This window comes from Echinops telfairi, unplaced genomic scaffold (assembly GCF_000313985.2).
Source record: "Echinops telfairi isolate 266 unplaced genomic scaffold, ASM31398v2 ScPeMD7_3;HRSCAF=10, whole genome shotgun sequence".
Classification (NCBI taxonomy): Eukaryota; Metazoa; Chordata; class Mammalia; order Afrosoricida; family Tenrecidae; genus Echinops; species Echinops telfairi.
In genome coordinates, this window is record NW_022103899.1 from 41014507 (window position 1) to 41030586 (window position 16080).

The 16080-nt window shown below is 40.6% G+C and overlaps 1 protein-coding gene across 1 annotated transcript in view; it reads right to left on the bottom strand.

The window, feature by feature from the left end:
- The window catches only part of ABCA12 (ATP binding cassette subfamily A member 12), a 190896-nt gene that overhangs the window by 2343 nt on the left and 172473 nt on the right, over positions 1-16080 (bottom strand). Inside the window, exons 44-51 of the mRNA XM_030887512.1 lie at positions 14752-14956; positions 13700-13809; positions 12809-12950; positions 9287-9421; positions 6657-6760; positions 4216-4308; positions 3074-3179; positions 88-225 (exon numbers count right to left, since the gene is read on the bottom strand). Of these exons, the coding sequence (XP_030743372.1) occupies positions 88-225; positions 3074-3179; positions 4216-4308; positions 6657-6760; positions 9287-9421; positions 12809-12950; positions 13700-13809; positions 14752-14956 (1033 nt within the window). The remainder of the gene's footprint in view (positions 1-87; positions 226-3073; positions 3180-4215; positions 4309-6656; positions 6761-9286; positions 9422-12808; positions 12951-13699; positions 13810-14751; positions 14957-16080) is intronic.

Consider the following 16080-nt stretch of genomic DNA (forward strand, 5'->3'; position numbering starts at 1 on the left):
TGGCCCCACCGTGGAGTCATCAGAATGGCCCACCATGGTGAACTGAGACTGACTACCTGCAGACATGAGTCACAGACTCCAGCTTACCTCTTCCAGAGTGGTCTGGCTCACTAGGAAATTGGTTATATTTAAGGAAGCCTTGTGGGTTTCTAGAAGATCAAAAATGTTTGCTACGCCTCCTGCTGTGACGGGTACATGATACTCCAGCATGCTGAGATGCTGATCCTGGAAGAAACCAAAGGAAAAAAGACATTTATTTTGCAATGTCAGGGAATATTGGTGTGGCTAGACGTAACTTTGCCAAGAGCTAAAGAAAGCACTGAAATTCATTTCACTGGAAATTATACTAGAGTGTAAATAATGGGCATATTTTTAAACTAACAGCTTGCAAAGAGAAGATGAACAGTTTTATGAATGTCAGAGAGAAAACAAATTAAAAATCTAATGAAAATTCCAAAGTGTTCCACATCCATGCACTTACAATGTCATTATCTTCTTGCTTGGGAAAGAAAATCTGTGGAATGGTATTTCCGTTGTCTGATTATGCTCACTCATGTAAGTTTTCTCAGAGATTACCTCTTGGCATTTCATATTAATATTAGAATTGCTTTTGAAATGCTTGGAATTATCTGTTCAGTTTATATGGGCTCGCTATGCTACATTTTGTAGTCTCTGAGAAGCCTCTTCCAAATAATGTCTCATTCTTTCTCAACCTCAACTCCCTAACATTCTTTTCAATTTCTTTATTTCAGTCAATAGTATCACCACCTGCCTAGTAATCTATTCTAATTTCTGTGGAGGATTTTTAACAAGTAACATTGTGCTCTGTCTGGGACTAGAAAGCCTCGTCTTTCTCTCTCGAAGCAGCTGGTGGTTTCAAACTGCGAGCCTTGTGGTTCACAGCCCAATAGGTAACCCCTACACCACCAGGTCTCCAGTGCAGAGTGATGGTGTACTTCTACTGTTATTCCAAAATGAAGACTCATGCCATCAGTTACCATATCCTATTTCTTTTCCTCTAAAATAATTCCGGTTTAAATGTTCCTCTCTCTATCTACCATCAAGACTGTTGACTCTCATCACTCCTGCCTGAGACACCGCACCACTTCTTCAGGAACCTAGGGACTCTAAACCGGCATATTACCTGGCACCAAACCACGAGGATCATCAGTCAGAAACACTGATGTAGTCAGAATGTGTTCTTTCTTGGATCTATTCATGCAAGCTATCATGGATCATACCTAGCCCACAGGTCTCCTCATTCTTATTCCAGCCTTCCCATAACTGGAAACTCTCTCCTGGCCCTTTGAACATTGTCTGGCCTCTCCCCTGGATTTGTTTTCTGCTCTATAATCTGGCACAATGCTGGCACCATCTTGCTTATTTATGCTCCTAAATTGTTGTCTTGTTACTGCTTTCTAGATGCCTAGAAACCAGCACAGACTGGTGAATAGTAGCCTGCTTAGCAAGAAAATAAGCTTTCATTGTCACTGCAGTCGCCTTGTCGAGAGCACTGGTCCCCAGAGGAACACGCTGCAGGAGGATGTAGTCTGATCACTTGTGAACAAACCCAGATCTCAAATCAGACATTCACTAACAGAAAAAGCATTACAACTGACACAACTTGTGCAAGCAAGGTGTCCTTTAATGTTTAAATTTGATTTTAATTTAGATGATAGGAAATGGGCTTTGATAAGAATCATAAAAGCTGTGATTTCCTGGACAGACTAGCCATGATTTGGGGAGGCTGAGGCAAAGGCATTTTGTAAAGGTAAAGATAAAGAATTGGCCCTCTAGTTTGTATTATTTCACATTAAGAGTGTGCCTTACACTTTATGGAAGTATCCTTATGGATAATTTATTATTTAGGGCTAAGTCTAATCTTGTGAAATACATGCTATTGTTCCTGTTTTGCAAATGAAGGAAAGGAGATTCAGAGACCGTAAATATCTTGCTAGGAATCACACAAGCAGAACTGGATCGCATTTCCTTTTTACCATTCCACATTAATATCCTTCTGAAGTCGATCATTGACTATAATCATCATCTACAACTTACTGTATCTCAAAGATATTAATCGATGTAACCTTTTTGGACCAAGTATATTTAAATATTACTATGTGATATAGATATAATCTCCAAATGTGTGTTTGTGTATCCTGTGGAGATATATGAGCTGACTTCAAAAATTTATGGATAAATGGACTTAGAAGATAACGGATTATTTCCCAAACCTCACACACATATGTGGGTAAGTAAAAAAATTTTGCTACAAAATCATAGAAACTTTTACTAAACAAAAATATTGAAAGGTTAAGCAATTTGTTTCTCAACACATCCTCCATCTAGGTCTATCTATACATTTCTGTTCTCTCTGCCCTGAAGAATTCTGTCCTTTGGTTTACACCATGACTTTGAGTTTGGGGAAGAAGTCTGAAGGGGCAAGATAAAGGTGGTAGGGTAGATGGGGTTAGGCTTCCCAGCGGAATTCTCATAGGATAGCTTTCGCTACCCTCAAAGGATGAAACTTACTGCATATGTTTCAATTCAGGGCCCTTGAGGACTTGATTTCTACCTTGCCTAGTTCAAATTGTATCAATGTTATCATTCAAATAGGGAGATGAGAGGAGAGAATATTTTCTAGCTCTAACATTCCAAAACCCCATCGTTTATCTTCCACACACAACAAAGTCCCTGGTCATATAAGCCAGAAATATCTGTCATCTAATAAGCACAGCCCATAAGCTAGTAAACGCATGAACTTGAAAACCACTTCAGATGATCATTTAGCTTTGTAAAGAAGATACAAATATGTCTATGAGAAAGGGGTCTGCCAATTTTAAACCACTAAAATATATAATTAAGGTGATATTACATAAATATATAATTATTATAGAATTTGAAGATTCTGTTTGTCAAGGCTAAATATGCTGCATAGTATCTCATGTGTTGATATAATCAACATATTAGGATTAATAACACAGCTCTGGTCAACTTGAAAATGACAAATTTCCACTGTGATTTTAGATTATAACAATTCGAACCAGGCAAGATCCAACGGTGTCTGACTCACTTTCAAGTATGTTTTTGGAAAGTGCAGCTGCATGAACCTTGTCAGGGCCTCCGTGCTCACTTCGGTATTTTTCAAGTGCACCTTCACAGTAAATCCTCGTCCAAACCTACAACGAAAAAGCGCAAAATATGACAGGAGTGACCCTTTGCCAAGATCGTTCTCCTGGAATTCCAGATAATGAAAAAGGACCCGAGCGGACAATTACAGTCCCTGTCTCATAAGAAGACGGTCATTTTGCCATAAAAGATCAGGGCATGTGACAAACTAGAAAACGTGCAGTGCCATGATTTTTTAATTTCTTTCTACCATGATACAGAGTCAAACTCTTTGTGTGAAAGCTGCATTAGAAAGAGAACCTAACATCTCGGCTTTCTGTGACATCCATGAATTGGCAATTGATGTCAGTCTGAGAGGTTAAATACTTTCTAATTTTAAAATAAGCAAGGCCTTGAGAAGCAATCCCTTGGAGATTTCCTGTCAACAGCAAAGGTGAAAGTCATTGGGTTATAAAAATAAATAACAAATCAACATGCTAGTGAACTGTAAGCACCAAGTTCAAAAAGAAGCTACAACAGTCTTCCTACAAGCAACGTTTAAGACCCTCTTTCTCTCTTGGATTCTTATCTTGGCGAATACTATCTTACAAGAAAGAAACATTTTTGTACAAATAAAACATAACACCCTAACATCTAGATGTTAACGTGTATATGAATAAATGCACAACACTGGTCAAATACAGTATTCGTTTCATTTTGATTTGATATTAATGCCATTATGCCTACTTCTCTAATGTATTATTGATCAAAAGGTTTTCAATATAATAAATATGTTAAATAGCTTGTTGAAGCTAGTGCCAATGGCAAATGAAAAGATAAAACCTCATGCACTTCTCAGGGTCGAATTGGATCTTTAGTAAACTCTTGAAGCTGTTTCTTGAGAATGTATGGGTTGTGCTTTTTTTTTTAGCTTTAGGACAGCTAGGTTGTTGGATTAGTCAGTTAAAACGCATCAAAACTTGATTTAAAAATTAACACAAAGGAGTCAACGAGAGCCTCCACATTGCCGGAGATAACACTTGAGGATTAGCGCCCCATTAGAGTCAGGGTCCAACAGAATATGGTAAACACCACATGATCCCTCACCTGCTCTTTATGTGCTGCAAGGAACCAATGCACTGGAAACTTCCATTCACCATAATGGCCAGCCTGGTACAGAGAGCTTCACACTCTTCCATGCTGAAACAAGAGCCAAGAGGTAATTCAGCATCCAAGGCACACAACAGTAGGCTTCAGTTTCATGGGCTTAAGCTTAACTGTTTCATATAAATTTACTTTGTAAATTATATTTTAGCTCCTTAAAAGACATTTTCCTTGAAGGAGAGCAACGGAAAATACCATAGAACTCAAATGCCTGCAGATAAGGCGAATTGCTGCTTTCTTCTCAGGTGACATGTTGTTGTCAAGTGCTGTTGGGTCACTCATAGTGACCTTGTGCACAACTGAGGGAAACACTGCCTGGTCCTGCACCATCCTCACAATTGTGATGTGTGAGCCCGTCTGGTCACCGCAGCCACCGCGTCAATTCATCTGACCGAGAGGCTTCCTCTGCCCCTCCTCTTTACCAAGCCTGGTCTCCTTTTCCAGGGACTGGCCTTTCTTGATCACTTGCCCAAGTACGCCAAGTGAAGTCTGGCCATTGTGTACTCCTTCCACCTTCTTGTGATGCTTTCTTCAATGTGGATTACAACTTAATGTAAGGAAAATGAAAGCCCTTCCCTACCCCCACCCAGTCCTGGGGCTTTGGGGCTAGGCTCCAGGGGAGTCCCTCTGGGACATGGGGGTACAGTGAATCTATGACCCTTTGCTGGGCATGCCTACACAGTAAGTAGGGAATGCTGGGCCCCTCTAGGATTTCCTGTATGGGCTCCAATAAATTTCTTCCCTTTTGCTTAAAAAATAAATTCCTAATAACCAGACCAATAGGTAGTATCATGATGCTCAGAGAAAAGATTGAAGTTGTCAAGGATTTTATCTTGTTTGGATCCACAATCATTGTTTATGGACAGCAGTCAAGAGATCAGACAACGCATTGCACTGGGTAAGTCTGCTGAACAAGATCTCTTTAAAGTGCTGAAAAGCAAGGATGTTACTTTGAGGACTAAGGTGTGCCTGACCCAAGCCATTGTATTTTCAAAAGCTTCACATGCGTGTGAAAGTTGAACTAAATACAGAAGACCTAACAAGAATTGATGCATTTGAATGATGGTGCTGATAAAGAATATTGAAAGTGGTGTGGACTGCCAAAATAACAAAGAAATCTATCTTGGAAAGACAACCAGAATGCTCCTTAGAGGTAAGGATAAGGATGGCAAGACTTTGTGGCACATACTTTGGACACGTTATCAGGAGAGACCAGTCACTGGAGAAGGACATCATCCTTGGGAAAGTAGAGGGGAAACAAAAAAAGGAAGGCCCTGGACAAGATGGATTGACTCAGTGGCTACAACAATGGGCTCAAACAGAAGAACAATTGTGAAGATGATGTAGGAGCAGGAGGTGCTTCATTCTGTTGTGAGTCAGACGGACTTAATGGTACCTAACAACGGTGACATACAAGCTCAATGTCGTAAGAGAAGCCCAGACACAGTGTTTTAGTGGCTCTTATGCTTAGATGATTGGATTCAGAATCTGCTTCATGGAAGGGAGGCATGTGAGCTGGTTCTTAGAGTACTGGTCAGACTGGTACTAGGAGCCTTGGTGGGGCAGTGGTTAAGTGTTTGGTTGCTAACTGAAAGGTTGACAGTTCAAGCTCGCCAGCTACTCTGTAGGAGAATGATATAGATGTCTGTTTCCCTACAGATTACAGCCTTGGAAACCCCGTGGGGCAGCTCGACGTTATTCTATAAGATGGCTATGTCAGAGCTGACTTGATGGCACTGGAGTTTGGCTTGGTTTAGGACTGGAACACAGAGAAACTTTGTATCGACCATTTCAGGTGGAAAGCCAGCTCCGGAAAGGCATAGAGGTATGGCAGGACAGTGTGTGTATGCGAAACCATGAGCCATTTGAATCAACTAATATGAAAGTTGTCATGGGGAGAAATAAAAAAGAGTGGACATTTAGATGAGTTCAGATAATGGAAGGCCTATCTCCTAAGCCTAAGGACCCTGAGCTTTATTTGATAGGGATTGAGGAGCCAAAGACTGTACATCATGAGAAACTTGTTTTCAACAGGCGGCTTAGGGCCTGCACTCTCATTAAGTACCTGGCTGCCAACTGAAAGTTTGGTGGTTTGAACCCACTCAGAGGCTGTGCTGGAGAAAGAAACAGAGAATTTAAATCTTCCCTAAGGATTACAGTCCAGAGAAGCCCCAAGGGCAGTTCTAACAGTGGGAATCAGCAATATCAGGCTGTCAACGAGAGCCACCCAACTGCAGCTGCATTTTCACCGGGTAACTTGCCTGACTTGCTCCCCCTACGATTTTAATTCACAGCCAATAAACATTTTACAGAGATTGCCGTTTCCCATCTATTATCATATGATCCTTTGTGCCGGCTGATTTCAAAGTCGCCCCTCGGTTTACCTGTGCGAGGTGAGGATGACGGAGCATTTGCTCTGCACTTCTTCTGAAATGATCCGCCATAGATGCCGCTTCGACTTAGGATCCATTCCAGAACTTGGCTCATCCTTCATAAAATGTTACAAGAAAAATGTATCAAATTAATTAATGTTTGATGAAGCTCTTTAGATGAATCATCCCATCACATACCCTGGAACAGAAATCACTTTGCAAAGTCCTGTGACTAACTTGTTTTATACTCAACAGGCTTCTTTCTCCTGCTGACAAAAACGCCAAACTAATCACGTAAAATTGTCACTCCGTTTACAGAAAGTGTCTCAGTGAAGCTGACACCCTGTTACTTCACACCTGTCTCTTCAATTCTTTTGGAGAGAAAAAAACAACAAACTTGCTTCTTTAAGTGACAAAGCAAAGTTTTTACACATAGTGTTACATTGTCACATATATATTTGAAGCTATGTCAACAAGGTATTGCCAACCCTGCTTCTGCTTCTGAGAGCAGAATTGGGGCTGCAGGTGAGAATACATGATGTGGGGCGGAAAGAACACAATTTTGATTTTTTTCAGCTCATCTGTTCCAGGTGTCTTTATAGTTTGATGTTATTAATTGCAATTTGATACTCTCCATGCAATTAAAACTGAGGGACTCTCGGAAATTGCCAAGCAGATAGAAAAACATTACTTTTTATAAGTACTGTTTTGAAAAATTGCCCAGTCATAAAAATTAGAGAAGCAGTCATGGGCAATCACAAGAGGCAATAATAGATTCTTCGAGATGAAAAAACAAAAACAAATGATAGGTCAAGAATGGGCTAAAAAGGAAAACACAAACTATAAGGTAACCCGTGTCCGTAGAGCAACGAGAGGCTTGTTTTTATAGTAAAGGGTCAGAGTTAAATTTCAAGAAAGGCGTATTAATTTGGGAATAACGGCAAAAGATATACCATCACTGCTCCTGTTCATGGGCACCCTGGCAGTGCGGTGGTTACCTATTGGGCTGTGAACCACAAGGTTCTGAGTTTGAAACCACCAAAAGCCTCGAGAGACAAAGAGGAGACGTTCTATTCCCATAAAGAGTGACGGTCTCGGAAACCCACCCGGGCAGTTCTACCCTGCCCTGTAGGGTCGCTCTGAGTCCTGACTCGATGGCAGTGTGTTGCTGTTGCTCCCATCTATTCAGCATTTATCATAATTATCATAAACGCATAATGAGCACAGCATGTTTTCTTTCTCTCATGGCTTGTATTTGGGTTCAGCTGGTTAACATATAACATTTGCATAGTGCTTTTAATATTTTTAAGTGCTTTGTATCTATTATCTCCCAGCGGTGCCTAAGGATGGTTTTGTTCACTTTAAAGGGCACTTGTACAACAGATTCCCATTATAAACATCGACTGGCAAGGATACACAGCATTGTAAACTTTCTCTATTATACATGTTGTGTATCGGTTTATCGCAGCAGTTGAAATGATTGGAGATACTGTATTACTTAATCCATGGAATAATGTAGAGATTCATAACAGGATTTCTATTACATAGAGTTATGCCTCTTACTGAGTTTGAATTCCCTGAGTTTGAAGGTCCTAAACTAAGGGCAACCTCGTTTCACTGAGAAGAACGTCTTTGAAGATGGTTTGCCCTGGAGCAGAATGCTACCTAACTGCCTTTACGTGTAAATGAAATTTCTAGGTGATCAATTGAATGTTCCAGGTCTATGTCAAACTATAAAAGTGTCATGGAGGAGATTGTGACACCCCCAGCCCCAAGCATGTGCTGCAAATTCTAACTCCTATATCTTTGGCGATAATCCCAATTGGGAATAGGTTTCCTTTGTTTTGTGAATGAGCTAATATCAGTGTAGGATGTGCCTCAAGTTAATTTCTTTTGACATAGAACAAGCACGAAGCTAGAGTGAAGGGGGGATGGGTGGGGGGTACCCTAATACCAAAACCAAACCCGCTGCCACTGAGTCAATGCTGACTCATAGGGACTCCCCTTTGGGTTTCTGAGACTAGACTGTTGATGTCGCAGTAGAAAGCCCAGACTTTCACCCTCATAGCTAGTGGTGGTTTCGAACTGCCACCCATTTGGATTGCAGCCCAACTCATACCTACTACATTAACAGGTGCCCTAAATTTAGACCTCTAACCTCTCAACCTGTCATGAAAAATGTCACCTACTGTGTGTTAAAGTCACCTACTTACAGGATTTCTCTTTTAGCATACACCTTGTAGATAACTAAGACTCTGTTCAACCACAGTGTTTCCTTGCCTCCAAAAACATTCAGATGAAAAAGAATGGTATACTATTGATCACCTTCCAATGGGATTCACCTCTTTACCATCCAGGAAAATAAAACTTTAGCACAATATATTGCTCTTTCCTAAGATGAGTGACAGCTTCAAATAAAAAAATAGATTAATCATGTTTTTAAAGATGTGTTTTCATGGTAACACATTATTTGCTGGTAGAAATTCCCATAATCAGATTGTGCACGTAAACGATCTTCTACAATAGTAAGCACACAGTAAGACATCTAGGCAAGGTTATTACAATCATGATGAAATGTTACATGCACAGCTAGATATGTGGTTGTGATGATTTCACATCCTGTCTTCATCAGAATCTCTTACCAGCAGAAGGATGGATGGTCTTCCGATCAAGGCCAGTGCAGTGGATACTTTTCTTTTGGTGCCATAACTGCACAAAGAGGTAGGTCTGTCTTTGTAGGGCATTAGGTGAAGTCTCCTTAGAAGTTTATGAACAGTCTGTGGACCACAAGAGAGGAGTTAGGTTGCCTTTCCCTGACAAAACCTTTAATGCATCCATTTGTGAAATGAGAGTCATATTGTGAAGAAAAACGTGTCTAAAACAAATGAAAGCATTTGGATTCCTTAATTTCTGAAACCCACTTTAGATCTCATTTAATAGTAAATGCAATGGGCTAGAGCAGTGGTTCTCAACCTTCCTAATGCTGCAACCCTTTAATACAGTTCCTCATGTTGTGGTGACCCCCAATCATAAAATTATTTTCATTGCGATTTCATAACTGTAATTTTGCTACTGTGATGAATCGGGTCTACTTGTGAAAGGGTCGCCTTGTGAAAGGATCGTTCAACCCCCAAAGAGGTCACGACCCACAGGTTGAGAAGCGCTGCCCTGGGGACTCATTTGGAAATGGGATTTTTCTTTTCTAATTATGTGTGTGTACTGACAATGGTGGGATTGTTTATTATGGTGTGCTATGATTCTGTGGTACAGCTTTTCTAAAAAGATAAACAGTCCTTCACCAGGTAGACATCATCACTGCACCATCTTCCTCCTCATTTAAGGGTTTTAAGTCTTTTTAAAGCTGCAGCTCTTGTTGTTAGTTGCTGCTGTGCTGGTTCCAACTCTTAGTAACCCTCCATACAACAACTGTGCCACCCTCACAGTTATTGTTATATGAGGGGGTACCTACCCCCTAAAACAGAACTCCAGAAAAAATCTCCACTGGGCAGAGCTTTCGTAGTATGTAAGCATTGAGCAACTCGCTCTGAGTTAGTGCACCCAAGTGGAGTCAACTGGGAAGGTGCTCTCTGGTCACAGAGAATGTCTTCATAGAAAGTTTCGCTTGAACCTTGTTTTTATGATGGCTGATTTAAGAGAACAGTGTGTGGCTGTGAAATTTTGTTTCCTGCTTGGGAAAAATGCCACAGAAACTGCTGTGATGTTGAACACAGCTTACTAGGACAGCGTTATGGGAAAAACTCAAGTTTATGAGTGGTTTTCTCCTTTCAAAGAAAGTGACATGTCGATTGATGACAAACCTCATTCTAGATGTCCATCAACTTCTTGAACAAACAAAAATGCTGACAAAATTTGTGCACGTGTGCTCGAAGACTGACGACAGATATGGAAGAGATGGGGAAGTTATCTGAACTGTCTTAGAGCTCGGTTCAGTGAATTTTAACGGAAGATTTGGGAATGGGAAGGGTCACGGCCAAATTTGTGCCTCGGGTTTTGACTGAACGGGAAAAAGAGCGTTGAGTGGAAACATGCTGTGCTTTGAAAGAACAGCTCTGAATTGACCTGGCCGTTTTCCCCAAGGTCATTACTGGTGATGAGACATGATGCTATTCTTACGACCCCGAAAGCAAACATCATTCAAGCCAGTGGAAGACGCCATCACCACCTCACCCAAACCAAGCTCCTCCAGTGAAATCAAAGATCAAGATGATGCTCTTTGTGCACTTGGAGATGCCACATTTGGAGATGCATTTGGAGTTCATGCCAAGAGGTCAGAATATTAATCAAGCTTTCTATTTAGAGGTTCTAAAAAGACTGTGTAACAGTGTGTGACATAAAAGGCCTGATTTGTGACAGATGGGGGACTGGTTTTGCCGCCAGGGCAGAGTGCACCTGCTCACAGAAACATCTCAGTGCACCCGTTTTTGGCAAAAATCAACATGCTTCTCTTACCCCATGCACCTGACTCATCTGACCCCACTCCATGTGACTTCTTTTTGTTGCTGTGAGTGATGAGGGACAAGACATGACAGTGATTTGATGACATAGAAGAGGTGAAGAAAAAAATGAGGGAAATACTGTCAGCCATCTAAACAGATGGGTTTGAAAAATGTTTCCAAGAATGTAATCACAGATTTGACAAATGTATTAAGTGTAATGGAGAATACATTGAAGGTGATAAGATTGTTTGGTTAAAAAAATTAAATTCATCACTTTGAAAAGAAAAATTCTTTTCTTGGGGGTTTCTGGGGATTTCCACCCCACCTAATATTTCAGCCCATTGTTGCAGCCATTCTGTCGATTCCTATCACTGAGTATCTCCCTTGTTCGCTGCGCCTCGACTTTGGCGTGCATGGTGTCCTTTTCCAGGGACCAGTCTCTACATATCCAAAGGATGAGAGATGAAGTCTCGCCCTCTTGGCTGCACTTGGCTCAAGACAGATATGTTCATGCTTCTAGCCCTCCATAGTATATTCAGTACTACTTGCTAACACTTTAGTTCAAAGGCATCTATTGGTCTTCAATCTTCATTATGCATGTTCTAGCTTTTGTATGCATATGAGGTGATTGAAGATATCATGGCCTGAGTCCAAACCAAAATCAGACTCATTGCTGTTGAGCTAATTCTGACTCCCAGCAACCCTATAGGACAGAGAAGGCCTGCTCCTGTGAGTTTCTGAGACTGTAATTTTTCCCAGGTATAGAAGGCCTCGTCTTTCTGCTGAAGAGCAGGCTGGTGGTTTCAAACTGCTGACCTTACGGTTAGCAGTCCAACCACAACACCACTAGAGCTCCTCGTCGCCTGGATCAGGCACACCTTATTCCTTAATGTGGTATTTTTACTTTTTAACACTTACAGGAATCGTTTGGATATATACCCAATGCAGTATATAGATGTCTTGACTACTGCTTCCATGGATGTTGATTGTAGCCACATTTTTTATGACCCATGCAGCGTTTGCATACAGACCCACTACCAAAACTTTACCCTGTCAACTTAAGAATTAGGTTTTGATGGCTATTTTTACTGTAAAGCAACCCTGGTGAAGACTGTAATCCTGCATACTTAGACAGTAGGTCTCCAGGGTTGTGAAAACAGAGGAAATTGCACTAAGACTTTGTCATTGCTTAAACAGGCATATGGTTGCAGTAAAGAACAAAGCTGGCAATTTACAAAACAAGATAGAAGATATTCTATTTTACTTGGGCATTTTGTAGTGAATCTCGGGCTTTATTGCTTACTTGAACATGGAAAGCACGTATAGGCAGCACCAACCAAGGCTCAACTAAGAGACAAATGCAAGTGTGATCTTCTCGGAAAAGTCTTAGAAAGTAATTTAAAACCAGGGGAAAGAATTTTTAAAGTTTAGTTCATAGGCTGGTGATGTGAGATATATATAATTTGAGTGTGTGTGTGTATATATTGCATATATGTGTGTCTGTCTGTCTGTCTATCTATCTATCTATCTATCTATCTATCTATCTATCTATCTATCTATCTATCTATCTATCTATTGTTAGTACCAGGAAGACAATGTCACCAATTTCCAAAGGTTAAGTTGGTCTTCTTAGTGAGTGGGTGTGGGGTTGGGGACAGATATAATAATGACTTTCCAAATGAACTCCTGTTTCACACTTGTACTTACCTCTTTTATGTCTTTTTCTGGAATTCCATGTATCCTGGCATAGAAATACAAATGTTCTTCCACAGACACCAGATCATCTAAAGCATCTTCCTGAGGGCAGTAGCCAACTAACGAGCTGTGAGAGTCAACATGACCCAAAGATCTAACGTGAGCAGATAAAAGACATACATGAGTTTCAAGAGCTGTATTCCCCCCCGGCTCCCAAACACGGGGAAAGGAGCTCAGTTTTGACTACGATGGTGGCGATTCTGATAACCAGCAACTGTTTTAGAGTGGTTCTCCCTCTGGGTGGGCCTGCGTGTGTTGCCAGAGTGGAACTGTGCTCCATGAGGTTTTTGATGGCTGGATTTTCTGAAGTAGATCTCCAGACTTTTCTTCCAAGGTACCTCTGGGTAGACTTGAACCTTCAGCTTTTTGATTAGTAGCTTAATGTCTGTACCCGCCGCCCCCAAGACAATGAGTCTGTTCAGAAGCATTAAAATAATCCTATCATCCTCAAACCCCTTGCGGTTGAGGTGATCTGACTCACGGTGAGCCTGGAGGATAGTGAAGAATCATTCCTTTAGGATTCCAGGACCGTACTGCTTCTAGCGTCAATTTCCATGACAGTTACAATTTTAATTTTTTTTAATTTTCCTTTCTTAATTCTGATAGCTAATTTTAGCCCCCTACGGATTTCATATACCGTATATACTTGAGTATAAGCCGGCCCGAATATCAGCCAAGGCACCTAATTTTATCACAAACACTGCATTAAAAATGTGCTAAAAAATCTCAGCTTATACTTGAGTATATACGGTAACTATAAAATAATATAAGCAGTCTATTTTAATTATTTTACTCATTTGGTTATTCTATGCCTTGCCAGCAGATACGTTAGTGTTTGCATACCCAGTCTTATTTCTGATCAGAATGTTTCCGCTTGAAGGAATGACATCTCCAGTCAGCATCTTGAAGATAGTGGTCTTTCCTGCTCCATTCACCCCAAGAAGGCCAAAACACTTGGTTGGGGGAAACAGAAAAAGATGTAAATCTTAATCCAAACCCAAGACAGGCTGCTCCTATCTCTCATTTCTTTTTCTCCCCAGATAAGACAAATTACCAAGAAAAACAAATTGCTGGAATTCTTTAGGGGTATTGTCATGTTCCTGTGGCAGCTTGATAAAATTTACTCTAGGACACTAATGAGCATTTGCATATTTTTTCCCTTTAACCACCTGAACATTTGCATGTGAGTACAAAATCCTTACGTGTATAAATACATATATAGGGCATGTTTTACATATTCTATGCTAGCAAGGCTCTCTGTGACTTGATATAATACCCACAAGTAAGATTCGCTAAACTGACAAAGTCATTACATTTATAGATTTCACATAATTCATACAAAATCACAAGTCTACTGAATAAGCTACTGAAGCAATAATTTCTTTATTCTGTCAAATGAAATTTAATGCATTTGGTCTGCAACTCGGCTAGGAAGGAAGGGAAATACTGCCATTCACCTTCTCCTTTCAGAATGGCCTTGTTATTGCTTCTGTGAGAGCAGCGACCTCCATATAAACGGAGGTTCTAGGTCTGCATTTCTGAAAACGGACTTCTTTAAACTGTCTTCTCAAGAGGCTTGGAAACTAAAAGGGAAAGAAAGCACCCTTCACAGGCTTCCTGACTGAAAGCCCACCCTAGAGAGGACAGTCGCTTGGGAAGAGGCTGAGGACTTAACATATGGTGAAGGTTGTGAATCGCCCTGCCAAGAGGCAAGGCTCAAAGCCTAAGTAACACATGGACATCAGGGACTGACTGGATCCTTCTCTCACCAGTACAGAATCGTTTCTATTTCCAGAAAGAAATATTAAGCGAAAATGAAACATGTTGATTTGTGATTTATTGTGCTCATCCCAAAAACATTAGAGACAAAAGGCTTTTGTTTGTTTTTTCCTTACCTCTCCCGCCGGTATTCCAAGGCTGATGTTGTTTACAGCTATAATCTTCTTGTGGATGAGTTGGTAGGTCTTTGTCAGACGATGGAGTTGGACCAAGTCAAACTCAGCAGCACCATTCTCAACTCTGAATCTCTCAGCCCGGACATCTTCGTCTTCATCGATTGTCTCCGTTCCAGGTGAAGACATGAATTTTCTGAAGAAGAGTCTGAAAAACGGACCCAGAGATTATGCAACATGAGGTTGAAATGACACCACTCAATGCCGACATCTTTCCATGGCTTCTCCCTTCACTGAAAATGGACCATCCTAGGTTTTGGGAGGTTTTATTTGTTAAATTTAATATGCTACTCAAGTCACTGAGAAATCAATATGTTCTCTCTGCCTCATATTTCCTATGATGTCTGGGAAAGAGAGTTATTTTCCATGCCTTCATTATGTACAGACTAACTATACAATTCAAAATCCTAATTTCAGTAACAAGGAGGTCAGTATGGGTTTGAAGGATGCTTCTCAATAGATGGTCCAGAGTCATTAAATGGTCCAACACCCACAAACCCAAGGTCAATGAACATCTTAAAAAAACCTTCTCACTCATGAAGAATGCAAATGTTGTTCTCACTCTATTCCATGAATGCCTCACCCAATCAATACTTTGACTTTTTCAGCACTGCAAACTCACAAAATCCCAGTGAATTCCAAACCAAGCACAATAGAAACCCACAAATAAACCCAGCCCTTCTTCCCACTGCTCCTGTGTCTGTTCAGCATTCCCCACCTCTTCATCCCGAGATAACATAGCTTCCTCATTCCCAAATCCAGTTCTGCAGTCACTCTGTCACTTCTGGAAAAGACACTTCCTCCCATTGGTTATTTTCTGTTTCTCCACAAGCCTCCGGGTACTCCAAGTTTTCTGACTCTTCCATTCCGATCAGCACTATGCCCACACAATTCTATCTCCTAAAGCATCATTTCATCATGCTGTTCTCTGTTCAAAATCCTTCACTTTCTGGTTGTTGTGTAAAGTCTAAACAAACTCTTTCATAGAGCTATCAAAAGACTTCATAATCTCCCAACTACATACTATTTAATTGCATTTGTTCTTTGTTCTAATCCAATTGGACTACCCAATTCTTCAGTATTCCCTAAGATAGTTTTTGACCACCACTGTTCTTGTCTGTCTTTTCATTGTTTTTAAGTTTAAAATGTACTTTTTAGTAGGTAACATATACATATGGGTATAAAGATTGAACTATAACGTATAGTGAAGAAAACATAGTCTTATACAGGTCTCTTCAGCAGAAACACTCCGATCGAAAATAACTTATGCAT